The following is a 15,698-nucleotide window of genomic DNA, read 5'->3' as shown; positions in this document are numbered from 1 at the left end:
ATGGCAGTCAGATTGAATTAATATCGCACAAGTAATGAAGTATTTTAAATCATCATGATCATTTAACTTTTGAATCTCCCATTGGTAATTTAGTAAAGAAGGTAAAACTCAAGCAAGGTAGGCCTACTTTAGGTTTTTATTTTAGAAACAAATGATGCTTTTCCTTTGTTGCCAAGTAAGAAACTGGTTGAGGTTACATTCCTCCCTTTATTGGACTATGGCAGTGGCAACAGGCGGCCCGTGGGCCAGACTTGCCCGCCAGTAATATCTGGCCCTGACAAATTATTTTGTAAATAATTCACAATAGCTGACTGACAGTCCAGGTAGAATATGGACAGCAAAAGCTTTGAATTGATGAAATCAGGTACAAATAGTTCTATTTCCATTCTTTGAATGTTATGTTTTCACTGTCAACTTTCCTCTTGAGAAAATACACCAAAGCTGTGTTTCACATGCCTTAAATGATAAATTGTTTCTCTCCATTCTAAGAGACCTTGAACCATGAAAGAGCTCTTGTTTGAAAAGGAGTACTCTCTGTCTCCGGATAAAATGTTCACTAAATATCCTCAAAGGATTCATTCAAGGATGACGCCTGCCCAAAAATGATTACATAAATATTTCAGTGTGCACCTGATTCCACATGCTTTTCTATCAATTGTTATACCACATCTTCATGTAGTAACTTTTATAACAATACAGTTATCATTATTGTATATAAGGTTGTTTGTTTCAAGTTCCAGGTCCTAAATTAGCCATTGATTGTGTTCTGGCCCACCATCTAATGTCTTTGAAAAAGTTTGACCCGAGGCCAAACTTACTTGCCGTCCCCTGGACTATGGTGACCTGTATGCCTCTGCCAAATACTTGCACTGGCTAGAGTGTAACACAGTGGTCTGAGGTTTATCACAGGTTGGAAAGCTCTCATTCACCACTGCACCCATATGTCAGAGTTGGGTGGCCTTGCTGCCATTTGGGGACAGACAGGGATCCCTTGAACAAAAGATCTTTTATCTCAACGGAATTTACCTGGATAAATAAAGGTCTAATGATAATAATAAATCATTACTACATGTTCTTTAGTTGACGATGTTAATGTGGGTGTGTTAATCTTTTCTCAAGTATCTTGAATGTACTCAAAGCTAAGAGTTAACTGCAAATAGTTCTGTAAATTATCAACCATTATAAGGAAATGCAGGGTACGTGCACCTGGAACAAGGATACATGTATTCTTCAGAAATAACCTCAAATAAATCCATAACATAACAACATAACAAAATCAACCATTATAATTATTATTGCTAGAAACAAGGATTTATTTACCACATCAATTATTGCTCCATTATCTAAAATAAAAGTTTGACTCCTGATACCGATTATGAGAAGCCTATCAACTCCAAACACTCCAAAAGACAAAAATTTGAGATTAAGCTAAGATTTAATTACCTCTTTTTCTTACTTTTTTCCCCAAACGGTGTGTCGAGGCACACTGGTGTGCCGTGAGACAAGTCCAGGTGTGCCCTTGGGACTTTTTGACAATCACACATTATTATTGCAATACAACTCCAGAAAAGCAGATGAAGATAAATGGATGGATGGATGGATGGATGGGTGGGTGGATGGATGAATGGATAATGGCTGGATGGATGGATAGAAAAAATAATAATAATATACTTTATCATACTTTTTACGAACACTAATTTCCCAATGCAGAGAAATTCGTTATTTTCCCCACAAATGTTCAAAAAGATATCACTAATAGCTATTGGGCACAAACATTTGAAAACCACTGGCCTAGAGCCTTCATCAGAGCATGGTATAACAATGATGATAATAATAATAATAATAATAACAATAATAATTTATTTATAATGCACTTTACATTTCAAACATATCTCAAAGTGAGTATTCACTGTACAGTAGCTGGACACCCACAGCCAAGGAGGTGATCAGAGGAAGCACTTGCTCCACATCCCTATAGTCTATCAGTAGGTAACACAAATAGTAGATCAGTTTTGAGTTCGATAACCAGTCTCATCTTCGTCTCTTCAAGAGAGATCATTGACCATGTTAACTACAGTTTATTACCAGGTTAACCGAGGACTCTGAGAAACAAGTAAGTAAAACAATAAACATCACAGTAGGCCTATGATTGGTTGGTTTAAAGGCCTTTAAAGAAACGGATCAGAAGAAATGTAGATGGATCCAATAATGTTTGTCATTGTCCACCATTGACTGTTATCTGAGTCTGATCTGCAGCTTTCAGACTTCAGCTCTCACAATGAAGTTGTTAATTGGTGGTGCCATGGTTTTGCACTTTTTCTGTTTTTCATGTGTCTATGAGGTTGATAGAACTTCATTAAGCCCCTGGTGGTGTTTTTATGGTGTTTTATGTCTTCTCGGACTATTTTGAGTTTCTTCCTGGAGGCTGAAACCTTGAGGGTCAAACGTGCCAATAGAAAAACAGCACTTTAATGACACAGTAAAATTATTCCCTCCCCCTCATTATCATAACACAACAGGTGTGGGCATGAGGAGGAGGAGGGACTAGGACAGGTGGGTGGCGCTAAGGTGGTGGAGGAGGTGCTAAGGTGATGAACTGGAGGCTTCCTCCTAGTATAACCATAATACCTGATGATTATGTTTTAGGGGGGGAAAAAATCACTGAAAATCACGGCACCCCGTCTTTAAGGAAATGCAGTGCATAGGTAATAAATCCTAATGAATCCAAACACTGATCAGAAGGAGGTTATTTTATGGTAAAACCAGATAACTGAATGCACTATTTTTTTTACTACTCAAGGAAACATCTGCTTTATTTATGAAACATCTGCTCCAAATAGACAAGCTGCCTATGATATCTGAGATAGAACAGCATTTAGCCATTTGTTTTGCATGTCTTTTGCAATCCACGGAGCACAATTTGTGAACGTGGACCAGACTCCCAAACACAAGGACAAATATAGCTGCAAGCAGCGATAATACGGGGCCAGGAGAGAGAAAGAGAAATGATAATTCCTTTAACAGGTCAGTTCATGAAAGTCCTTGCTGTCTTGTTTCCAATGAGGGCCTGTGAGCAATTAGGGGTTAAGAGTCTTGCTCAGGGACAAATTTCATTGACGCATTTGCTGACCTGGCCTGGAATCGTACCTGGGTCAACCAGAGCCTCTGGCTCCCTAACCACCACTCAGCTATGGCCGACCCTCAGAGAGAGAGAGAGAGAGAGAGAGAGAGAGAGAGAGAGAGAGAGAGAGAGAGAGAGAGAGAGAGAGAGAGAGAGAGAGAGAGAGAGAGAGAGAGAGAGAGAGAGAGAGAGAGAGAGACGGAATAGATTGAAGAGACAGAGAGAGAGACATGGAAACGGAATAGATTGAAGATAGAAACGGAATAGATTGAAGAGACAGAGAGAGAGACATGGAAACGGAATAGATTGAAGATAGAAACGGAATAGATTGAAGAGAGAGAGAGAGCCATGGAAACGGAATAGATTGAGTCATGTTTTTTTGCAATTCAACTTAAATGAGTCTGCATCAAGTGAGGCTTGAACCGGCAACCTTGCGATCGTGAGGCACTCTTAGGTAGCTGCAACACTACCTATAGTGCTATAGCTTTGTCCAGGCTGATATTGTCTGTTGAGGATCACAAACTCTTGCCTTCTGTCATGACCCAAGCCCCTGTTTCACTAACACAAAGATCACTCGTTCACAAACCATTTACCAATGAAGAAATTGTACATCTCCTCAGAACCAAAACTTGTGAAAGTAGCCGATCTACAAGCTCACAAACCATTAAAAGTTGTCAGATTGTACATCGGCTATTTTCACAATGAAGTATGTTATACATTGAAAAAACATACTCTCATTGCTATCTGAAAAGTTGTGAGATTGTAGATCAGCTATTTTCACAATGAAGTATGTAAAAAACACTCAATTAAGTATTTCATGTTATCTTTAACAATTACAAATGTGTTCATTGATAGTCATGTTGTGTGAAATGCAACTTAGATGAAGTCTGCACCAAGTGAGGCTTGAACCTGTGACCTTGAGGTTGTGAGACATATACTTAAGCGGGACGCTATTGGACCAACAGACAAACCTCTGAAAAAAGAGATCACACTGATCATACAGTTTCACGCAAATAGCTGAAAAATCCTGGGTTTAAGTGTTTTTCAAACTGCTCAAGATTGCGGACAATCTAAGGGCGGTGCTTACTGGTCAACGTGATAGATGTGTTCCTCATTAGTCAAGGCACATGTGTAAGCAGGTCTAATGGCTGTCGGCCAAACGAGGCATGACTTTTGCCTGTTTAAAGTTTCAATTTTCAAAAAATTGCTATAGCGCCCCCGTTTGACCAATTGGAGTAAGATTGGTTTCAGTGATATTTGGAATGGCCCTTTACATTTCTGCAAAGTTTCAAAGAATGGTAAGTCTGCATGTATGTGTTAGGGGCAGATGAATAATTGTCATAAAACTGCAATATTCATTGGCTCATTAAAGCTTCATTTTTTCACTTATGGAAAATATTTTGCAAACGTTTTTTGGCATAGGTCCAAAGTTCATGTGTAAAAAGTTTCGTGCAGATTACTCAAAAATCCCAGGAGGAGATAGGTTTTAACTGTTTTTCATATAATTCAAAATGGTGGGAGATCTAAAGGTCAGAGGTCAAAAGTCAGAGTGTGAAAGTTGTTCAGCATGAGGAGACGCATGTGTGCATTGAAGTTTCATGGCTGTAGGTGAAACAGGGCATGAGTTGTACCTGTTCAAAGTTGGCATTTTTAAATTGAGTGCTATAGCGCCACCTTTTGACGAAAGATTGTGAGAATTATTTCTTGATCGTTTTTCATGACCATCTATCATATGGCCGAGTTTCATAAAAAGCGACTGCACGGTTCAGCCAGAACTGCCAAAAGTGGCAGAAGAAGAAACGGAAATATAGCTGCAAGCAGCGATAATATGGGGCCAGGTCAGTTCATGAAAGTCCTTGCGGTCTTGTTTCCAATGAGGGCCTGTGAGCAATTAGGGGTTAAGAGTCTTGCTCAGGGACAAATTTCGTTTCATCGACACATTTGCTGACCTGGCCTGGAATCGTACCTGGGTCAACCAGAGCCTCTGGCTCCCTAACCACTCAGCTATGGCCGACCCTCAGAGAGAGAGAGAGAGAGAGAGAGAGAATAGATTGAAGAGACAGAAACATGGAAACGGAATCGATTGAAGATAGAAACGGAATAGATTGAAGAGACAGAGACATTGAAATGAGTCTGCATCAAGTGAGGCTTGAACCGGCAACCTTGCGATCATGAGGCACTCTTAGGTAGCTGCAACACTACCTATAGTGCTATAGCTTTGTCCAGGCTGATATCGTCTGTTGAGGATCACAAACTCTTGCCTTCTGTCATGACCCAAGCCCCTGTTTCACTAACACAAAGATCACTCGTTCACAAACCATTTACCAATGAAGAAATTGTACATCTCCTCAGAACCAAAACTAGTGAAAGTAGCCGATCTACAAGCTCACAAACCATTAAAAGTTGTCAGATTGTACATCGGCTATTTTCACAATGAAGTATGTTATACATTGAAAAAACATACTCTCATTGCTATCTGAAAAGTTGTGAGATTGTAGATCAGCTATTTTCACAATGAAGTATGTAAAAAACACTCAATTAAGTATTTCATGTTATCTTTAACAATTGCAAATGTATTCATTGATAGTCATGTTGTGTGAAATGCAACTTAGATGAAGTCTGCACCAAGTGAGGCTTGAACCTGTGACCTTGAGGTTGTGAGACATACACTTAAGCGGGACGCTATTGGACCAAGAGACAAACTTCTGAAAAAAGAGATCACACTGATCATACAGTTTCACGCAAATAGCTGAAAAATCCTGGGTTTAAGTGTTTTTCAAACTGCTCAAGATTGCGGACAACCTAAGGGCGGTGCTTACTGGTCAACGTGATAGATGTGTTCCTCATTAGTCAAGGCACATGTGTAAGCAGGTCTAATGGCTGTCGGCCAAACGAGGCATGACTTTTGCCTGTTTAAAGTTTCAATTTTCAAAAAATTGCTATAGCGCCCCCGTTTGACCAATTGGAGTAAGATTGGTTTCAGTGATATTTGGAATGGCCCTTTACATTTCTGCAAAGTTTCAAAGAATGGTAAGTCTGCATGTATGAGTTAGGGGCAGATGAATAATTGTCATAAAACTGCAATATTCATTGGCTCATTAAAGCTTCATTTTTTCACTTATGGAAGATATTTTGCAAACGTTTTTTGGTATAGGTCCAAAGTTCATGTGTAAAAAGTTTCGTGCAGATTACTCAAAAATCCCAGGAGGAGATAGGTTTTAACTGTTTTTCATATAATTCAAAATGGTGGGAGATCTAAAGGTCAGAGGTCAAAAGTCAGAGTGTGAAAGTTGTTCAGCATGAGGAGACGCATGTGTGCATCGAAGTTTCATGGCTGTAAGTGAAACAGGGCATGAGTTGTACCTGATCAAAGTTGGCATTTTTCAATTGAGTGCTATAGCGCCACCTTTTGACGAAAGATTGTGAGAATTATTTCTTGATCGTTTTTCATGACCATCTATCATATGGCCGAGTTTCATAAAAAGCGACTGCACGGTTCAGCCAGAACTGCCAAAAGTGGCAGAAGAAGAAGAAACGGAATAATGCCAATAACAATATGGGTCCATGCTGGAAGCCTGGCCCCATAATAATCTGAATAACAAAACGGGTCCATGCTGGAAGCCTGGCCCCGTAATAAGTTGACAGTTATATCCTAAGGCCATAATATGTTCTACCAAAGGCTGACAGTGACACACACACACACACACACACACACACACACACACACACACACACACACACACACACACACACACACACACACACACACACACACACACACACACACCGGAAACTAAACATTTGCTCTTTCTCTCCCTTAAACTTTGGAGTGTTAATCATTACTCTGACTTCTTGGCTTTGAAGAAACGGGCACGTGAATTAGAGAATGATCGTGCATCCATGCTATCTTATTAACATATCTAACATATCTGAAAATCTGTCAAAAATACCTTACTTCCCCATACTGGTAACTCATAGCATCTGAATGTCTTGGTCACTATAGGTTTAGCCATATGTTCAAATATATTCACAAGACGATACCTAGACAGACCACCAAGTTTGACAAATATTAATCCTCCTTATATATGAGTTTTACTGTCTGTGTAAGGTTGCAAAAAAGTGGACTAAAGAATGTTTTAGATGTTTTTCTGCATCAAGTACTGTCAACAGCCACTAGGGGTCTCTAATGAATTCTAATTGCTTGTACTTAATTGCCAGAGGGCAGACAGCTGTATAACATAATAAAAGATGGAATAAAACTGTTTTGTGACAAAGAGTTGATAAAACAATGAACTGAGATAGCGAAATTCTGATAAGAATTAAAAACAGGTAAACAGTACAGTAGGCCATCAATCGATTAACCAAGTAATACATTATTGGCTGACCGAAAGAAATTGAAATTTTTGTTTTTGTAATCAAATAATGACTAGTGATATCACAAAATGTGATTGTCTTTCTTGTTGTTTTTACTGCTGGGTAAACTACATAAAGCAACTTCAATTTCTGTTTGGGTTCAGATAACTTGTAATAAACATTTAGCATCATTTTGTACTTTATCTTATTTTACCACAATTTGATGGAATAAATTAATAACAAATCAATCCAATAATAAAAATATATATAAATGACAGATTCACCGATTATGAAAGTAATCATTAGCTACCACCCTACAAAATACTGTATGCAAATCAAAACACTGTAATTTATTAAAAGAAAAGAAGAAAACACTCAGAATGGCAGGGCTTAAACTTGTAGAACATGCTCCCATGGTAGGCAATGTTTTAATGGCATTATTTTAAATGACCACATATTGATCATAAGAAAATGTACTTGCACAACTGAAACTTCAGACACTGTCAAATCAGCCTTTAAGACACAGGTCTCTGAAAATGGCTGGAGGCTGCACACATTCCCATGGGCTAGCAGGGTACAAGATGACAGTCTGAGAGTAAATGGCAACATAGGAAATAGGTACAAGTGGAGACAACACGCACACACAGTGACAGGGTTTAAGTACAATAGTACACAACATTGTAACAAGTAGTGACATTTTAAATTTTTAGTTATTTCTTTCTTCTTCTTCGGTCTTAAAGTAGAGTGGCTAGGTAACTTCCGTTAGCATTTTCATTACTGAGACAACAGGAAGACTAAATAGGAAAACAGTAGAGAAGAGCAGTGATTCTAAAACATTTTGATTTCAAGGACCCCCAAATTAATATCTATTTGGCCACGGAACCCCATCACTAAATATTTTGTGGCAAGATTTGTGTTGTTAAAATGTTCAAAAATATTAAATGTTCCCATATTTTCAAGATTTTTGAAAATAGATCTACTGTACAAGTGCACACTGTTGTGAGCTTGTAGATTGGCTTTTCAAAAAGCCAATGTATAGGGTTAAAGTGGTTAAACGGATTTTGATGCTACTGTATATTAACACATTCTGCTGGGGACCCACTAGAGCCCCCTCAAGGACCCCCGGGGGTCCCGGGACCTCACCGTATTAGAAGAGACAAACAAGAAAACATTCTGGTGAAACTCAATCCTAGCCCGGCAGGTGTACAGTGCACTGACTCATCACTGGGCCCTTCCACAGTGCACTTTAAGAAGCTTCTCAAATCAAACATCTAATCATGATCGATATAGGCCTAATATATTGTCTTCACAAACATCCTGTGTAAATATCACCTCAGTACCAATTAGTTCGCTCATCATCGGCATGAACAAAACATGATAAATAATATATATTAGAACACAGAAAGTGGTCTATGAGGAGGACGCTTTTAAGTTTCACACAACAATGACAGAGATAACAGTACAAGGGAGAAGGCAGCTGAATATACTGTATATAGGTCAAATGTAGATATTGTCACTTAAATATGGGTCATCATTAAAGACATATCCCAACTATCCCATATTAATTCTTATCCTATCTCATGTTAGGAGGCCATTGTGGATTTGCTTCCAAAATGCATTCAGGAAAGAAAACAAAATCCCATCTTTGCGGCAGATAGGCCTTTAGCTCTTACAGAAACAGAAAAATCCTAATTAGGAATATCCTAATTAGTTCAGCATGGCACAGACAACAATCTTAAATTTGAAATGCTACTTGCTAAAATGGCTAATGATTAAAATGGCTATTTTCACTAGGGCTAGATGGTGACAAAATGGACCATTAACATTTTGATAGTAAAGAGATTATTAAAGCCAGAAGATTGACATGTCATCGTCTGCAGACTACTCATAGACACAGCACCCCGTTTTTATAAGCAACTGTTTTAAATTCAAGGTTGTGCTATAGCATCAAGATACCAACATTAAAGGCATCTCATTCATTCAGTTACGCTTGTAACATTTGCCATAGTGAATGGCAAAAAACAAAACCATTGACGCAAAAAGTACAGATGCTGAGAACGCACGAGTGCTGCTTAAAAACCACAATAAAATCAATAAAAAAAACATTTGGTTCCCATTCTAACAATAAATACAAACATAAACAAATGATTACTGATTCAGATTTTCAAAAACTAAAATCTAAGGTCTGAGATTTGCTGTAGTTATAGAACTCATTTATATTGATAGCAAAAGAGGATTATTCCCATCTCAGTCATTTAGGATCAGATACATTTAGGATTTTTCCTTTTCTATAATGAGGCAAATGGGGAGGAATTCACTATATGCAATAGTGAGTGACATTACCGTACTTCTTTAGACCCTCTGAATCTTTACTCATCCTAGATACAGTACATGGACTGCACTGCATGCCACACAGACCCTGCTCCCCATTTGGACAGGTGCCCCAACTAAATATTACATTTTACTAATGGACAAATCATGTGGTTTTGTGGTTCAGATGCCCCATGATGAGTCTAAAGCACCTCTTAATGACGGTGGCCTGACTTCAGACTGTAAAAAGGTTCTCTTTTCATCCACAATCAAACGCATTAGACCTAAATATCTAGCACAATATGAAAGCACAGACGATATTTGTAGAGATGGCTAGTAAATTTAGACGAAAAGGAAAAAGCATTTTGGCGCAGTTACACAACTTTATTGTAACTTCAACTCAGTGTAGGCAATGCATATTGAATATAAGGTAGAACTAATATCCATACTGTAGGAACTAAAGAGAGAAATGCTGGTTAGTTAGGCATAAATTCAATGAAAATGCCACATTCTTCAGCAGGGCTTGGAATGTGGGCAAAACAATTCAGCCTATCCATTTCTGTTCTTGGTAGGGTTTGGCAGTATCCAATTTTGGGATTCTGGATAATTTCCCCCCATATTTTACTTTAAAAACAACGTGGCCAGAGGGCACCGCCGTTTCACTGAAATCTCACTGAAATGCAGTCAGAGGCTGCTGTACAGTCTACCGTCACAAGGTGGCTGCATTCCTCATAATAGCCCCTATTATATATAGTCATATTAAACAAGAGGGTTTTTAGCCTACTGTTATTATTGCCTCCACAATGCATTTTTTCATTGTTGGGCCACACACACCGCAAGTTAAAGTCACACTGTGTAACTTTCTCAATTACGGTAAGTCATTTTTTATATCACCTTTCACTGGTGAATTTTTCACAACCCCCATTCCACATAATTAGTTTTCTCTGAACAATATCTTAACCGCAAGTCTTCCCCATCACTCACCGGAATTGTACCAGAAATGTTTTTATCTATTTGAAAGATAACACATGCCATTTCTGAAGACGCCTGTTGCTTTGCAAAATATCCTCGGCATTCATTTTGTTATGGTACTTCCATGTTTTTGTTTCAGTTCAGTTCAATTTGCAGTTCTAAAAGACAACAGAGCTACGGGAGGTATCGCCAAAAAGACTGCTAAAATGGATGTTACACAGTAAGACTTTTAACTGTAAGGTTTTAATTTGTTCCACTTTAATATAATTCATTCTTCTCAAATTACTTTACTACAAACAAACAATATCTGTGGCTGCTGAAGAGATCATTTGGCATCACTGAGAGAAGGGGGGGGGGGCATAACTGAGTGGGTAGAGAGGCTGTTTAAAACCATATGTCAAATTACACAAGCAGGTTGGTAAAATCACTGCACTGTAGCTTAAACACTGTTTAAAAGGCAGGTTTGTCATGGTTTTCATTCCGGATTTTTAAACGTAACACACAACTGTGTGGCATCATTCTTTCTTTTAACGGTATTGCTGACGAGACCGTCAAGATTTCATTTATCTCAGGACAGTGAAACCGTCAACCCTATATGCTTGTCTTAGACACTTTAATATGGCATCAGTACCCAGAGCCTATCTCATTAACTGCTCTATCTGGTGGACAATTTAAATATTTTGTGTCTTCTCTGAAATTAGTGTGCAATGTTAGATGACAAAAAATGTATCTAATCGTTTTAGTTAAGCGACGTGAATGTGGACAATCAAGAATTAATTTAACATCCGTAGTGCAGACTTTATTTTGCTTTCCTTGCTTGTCTTCAATGTCAGCTATCAATCAGCTAGCCGAAAGCTCTGCTGCTTACTTGCTAACAAGAACTAAATAAATGCTAATATTGCTTCTACTTTTGAAAGGAGCTACTAAGTTTGCTATCCGTTTCTTCTTGGATTGATTTGAAAAGGATTATTTTATGGTTCAGCACATTTTTATCTCTCCGATTTCCTCCGCTTGAAACAATAAACCGACTTTAGCAAAATATGAAAATATGAAATTTGGATGGAGATTGAATGACATATGGCCCCAGCCTTTGGAATGGCCTGCCAAAGTCTGAGGGCTGGTCAAATAAGGACATTAAAATGTGTCTTTTTAGTACTGCTTTTACTTAACTTGATTTATGTTTGTATTTGTTTTAATGCACACTCATGCTATTTTATTTGTTGTCTTTCCATTTGCTGACAACACAACCTCACTGATTAGGTCTATTGACAAACTAAAATGGAACTGATTCTTTCTGACAAGGCCATAATTGAGCATTCAAATGGCACTAACGGATTATGAGGTGAATATTAGAAATAGTTTACCACTTTCAACCTGGCGTCCCTTATTTTGGGCATATCATTAGAGGTGAAAATTTTCAAAAAAGTTCAAAAATAGAGAAAATAGCAGATGTTCAAGCTCACAACGCATCACAATGTGACACGTTGTGAGCTTGTCGATCTGGTATTTTCACTATTCGTCGTATATGACGAAGTACATAGGGCTTAACTGGTTAAGAAAGAGTAGGGGTCCGGGGATATTGACAGGAGTAGAGGGGAAGTAGCTATTCTGAACTAATGAACTACTCATTGAAGGTCTCAGTTGTTGGCCTCTCCCCCCTCACTGTCCTGCTGGTCGCTAGCCCAGAGGGTCAGGTTATCCCGCAGCAACTGCATGATGAGCGTGGAGTCCTTATAGGAGTCCTCATTCAGATTGTCCAGGTGTCCGATTGCCTCGTCAAACGCCTCCTTGGCCAGCTGACAGGCCTGCTCGGGGGTGTTCTGGATCTCATAATAGAAGACCGAGAAGTTGAGGGCCAAGCCCAGGCGAATGGGGTGAGTGGCCGCCATGCTCTTGCTGATCTCGTAGGCTTCCTTGTAAGCCCCCTCCGAGGACGCGACAGCAGTGGCTTTCTTCTCATTGGTGGCCACCTCTGCCAGATAGCGGTAGTAGTCGCCCTTCATCTTCAAGTAGAAAACCTTACTCTCCATCTGGTCTTCCGCACAGCTCTTAATGAGATGCTCGTCCAGCAGGGAGAGGACATCCTGGCACACCGTCTCCAGTTCTTTCTCGATGGTCTCCCGGTAGGCTCGCACCAGTTCCAGCTTCTTCTCGTTGCCATCGGCCACAGCTCTCTGCTCAATGCTGGAGGTGACACGCCAGGACGACCGCCTGGCGCCTACCACGTTCTTGTAAGCCACCGAGAGCAGGTTGCGGTCATCGTTACTCAGAGGTTCACCGATTTCAGTTACCTGCAATGCACACGATCATAAATGCTTATTACAGATTAATTACAAGCACATTATAGTTAAGTAGGCTATGGATGCTAAAGAGAAGAGCTTGCAGAGAAGAATGCCCAGGTATCTGTTATATAGTAGGCTATATCTGGTTATCTAACTATATTTGGCCACATATTGAAGCACAAGATATTGTTCAATGGCCGGCACCTTAATTCGCGAAGAATTACTAGTTTCCTAACCAAACTAATCAAAAAAGAATAAAAACGTATTAATGGCTGTGTTGCTTAGGAAACCGCATGTGTCATTAGTTCATGTTGTCAATGAAAAAGCACCACCTAAAACCAGGGATTGTCATTGTAGGGTGCCAACCTCGCGTCATCAGGCTTTCCACACATCCACAGAGCCTGGTTTCCATTTACTGCTCAACGCTCTGATCCGGTCTAGAGCCCGCCTACGGTATCGACAAATTTACACCTACACATATGTGCACGCTAGGTTTCCGTATCCGCTCTAGACCGTTGTATTATACCTCTATGACCCAGACCAGCTCGGCAACCTGCAAAACGAATTAGATCCAGTCTAGTCTAGATTAGAATAGATCCGCCTCTCCACTTGTCTGAACAGTTCATTGTTAGCCACGAGCTGTAGAGACACAGCTTTCGTATTCTATTGCATTCAAAGAAACAAAATGTTGAGTTGAATAAGATAAGAAAGTTTAAAAAAAATTGGGGTGAAATTCTCATTTATAGCCCAGATTTCATTACAAAATCACAGCTGCAGGTAATGAACCCAGGGTTACAATGATGCTTGCTAAAGTGGCTAGCCTGCAAACAAACAGTGTTGCCATGTCGGCTTATTATAAGCGACATGGCAACACTGGCAACAGTTGCGGGTTGCGGTCTTTTGGGCTCCTTTCTAAAGTGTACTTGCTTATTTAGTCTTGCTTCGCGAAAACATGTATCGTTATTTAAACCAGTGGTTCTCAAATATATTCATGAAGATGTGTTATGCCCTGTGGAGCATTATGTTGTTAGAATGTTTCAAAAGATATTCCAAATATTCCACATTTTATTGCAAGAGTTTTTGAAAACAGCAGATCTACAAGCTCACAACGCGTCGTGAGCTTGTATCAGCTATTTTCAAAAAGCCGATGCATATAGGTTCAAAGTGCTCATGTGGCCTAATAGTTGCTTCTTTTGGGCTTGTTTTCCTAGACCCGGTTGCTCATTTCTCTCACAACATGTGGCAACACTGCAAACAAAGCCAGGCGCTTCAGTTCAGTCAGTGTGATACGAGCTATGATGACGGTGATGATGCTAACTATGCTAACACCGTCTTGTCTGCAAGTCATGCAGGCATAGATGCTCTCAAACGATAACAATGAGGTTGTTGAGTCAAGGGAAATATAATAAACGCATTATGACGGGGCCTTCCTTTCACATGATCTTTGTCGCATAACGACATTTTTTGTCACGACCAAGAATAATAAAGCAGAACGATTTATACTCCGCCGTACGACGGGGTCACTCCTCGCCCGAAAAAAAATAGCGCCGATCTGCAAGCCCACTTCAGCTCTATTTTTCGGGCGAGCCGAGCAACCCTGTCGTACGGCGCAGTATAAATCTGGCTTTTAAAAAAAAATAATGAGCGTTTGTTCATTCTTTAATAACAGTACAAAATATATAGATAAAAAAAAACTGCAATCGCACCTGGCAGCGGCCTTTAATAATAGTAGGGGGAAAAAGAAAGGGATAAAATAACTGCAATCGCACCTGTTTCATGGCAGCGGCCATGTCATCATAGCGCTCTGCCTGCTCTGCCATACGGGCTCTCTGGATCAACGTGTCCCGGTCTGCTGCCATTCTGTCTGCTGCTGCTGCTGCTGAGTGGAAGGTCGGATGAGGAGGAGGAGGAGAGCTTTCAGGACACACGCCAAGTTGCACTAAAGTCTCTCTCTATCTTCTCTGAATAAAGACAATGGAATAAATGCGTTTCGCCGATTTCTGTCGTCTCGATCGCCCAGTTGTCGCTGCTGCACAGTCAGTCGCCCTTTTATTAATCTCTACTGGCCTAGTACTACTATCCAATGATGCGGCCTGGTACCGCTCTAGACATGGATGGATGGGGTGCTGTCTGCTGGATGGGTGGTTGCTGCCTGCCTGGGTGCTGCTGCTGCTGCTAAAGGGCGTCCTGTCCTGTCCTGTCAGTCCGGTCTGTAGGGTGGAGGGAGGCAGCGTTGCCAGGTCTTGCGAGATAAACAAGCATCCAGGGCCTATGAAAACAAGCCCAAAAGAAGTGACTAGGCTACATGAGCCCTTTGAAAATAGCCGAGCTTAGATAGTAGATCTGCTATTTTCAATAAAATCTTGAAGAAGATGTGAAAAATGTGGAATATTTTTTTGAAATATTTTAACAACACAAATCTTGTATGGGGGTCCCTGGCACAAAATATTTTCAGATGGGGGGGTCTGTGGACAAATACATATTCATTTGGGGGTCCTTGACATGAAAATGTTTAAGAACCACTGGTATAGTATAAACAACAACATTACACAGCAACCCCAAAATAAGCAACAACTACATTTTAGAAACAAGCCCAAAAAATAAACGCAACCCGCAAACAATATTTGCAAGCAACTTACAGAAAAAGAAGTCCAAAGTGG

The 15,698-nt window shown here is 39.9% G+C and overlaps 1 protein-coding gene across 1 annotated transcript; it reads right to left on the bottom strand.

The window, feature by feature from the left end:
* Nucleotides 1-7,809: 7,809 nt before the first annotated feature.
* On the bottom strand, nt 7,810-15,240 carry ywhah (tyrosine 3-monooxygenase/tryptophan 5-monooxygenase activation protein, eta polypeptide). The gene is made up of 2 exons (XM_084047692.1): nt 14,808-15,240; nt 7,810-13,047 (listed from the first exon to the last, which is right to left on the bottom strand). Exons 1-2 carry the CDS (start codon nt 14,895-14,897, stop codon nt 12,394-12,396), a joined length of 744 nt encoding a protein of 247 aa, XP_083903818.1. The 5' UTR covers nt 14,898-15,240; the 3' UTR covers nt 7,810-12,393.
* Nucleotides 15,241-15,698: the final 458 nt, after the last annotated feature.

This window comes from Gymnoscopelus microlampas, assembly GCF_963454915.1.
Source record: "Gymnoscopelus microlampas genome assembly, chromosome: 21".
NCBI classification, from domain to species: Eukaryota; Metazoa; Chordata; class Actinopteri; order Myctophiformes; family Myctophidae; genus Gymnoscopelus; species Gymnoscopelus microlampas.
The sequence above is the reverse complement of the archived record's forward strand: the minus strand, read 5'-3'. Positions and strand labels throughout refer to the sequence as shown.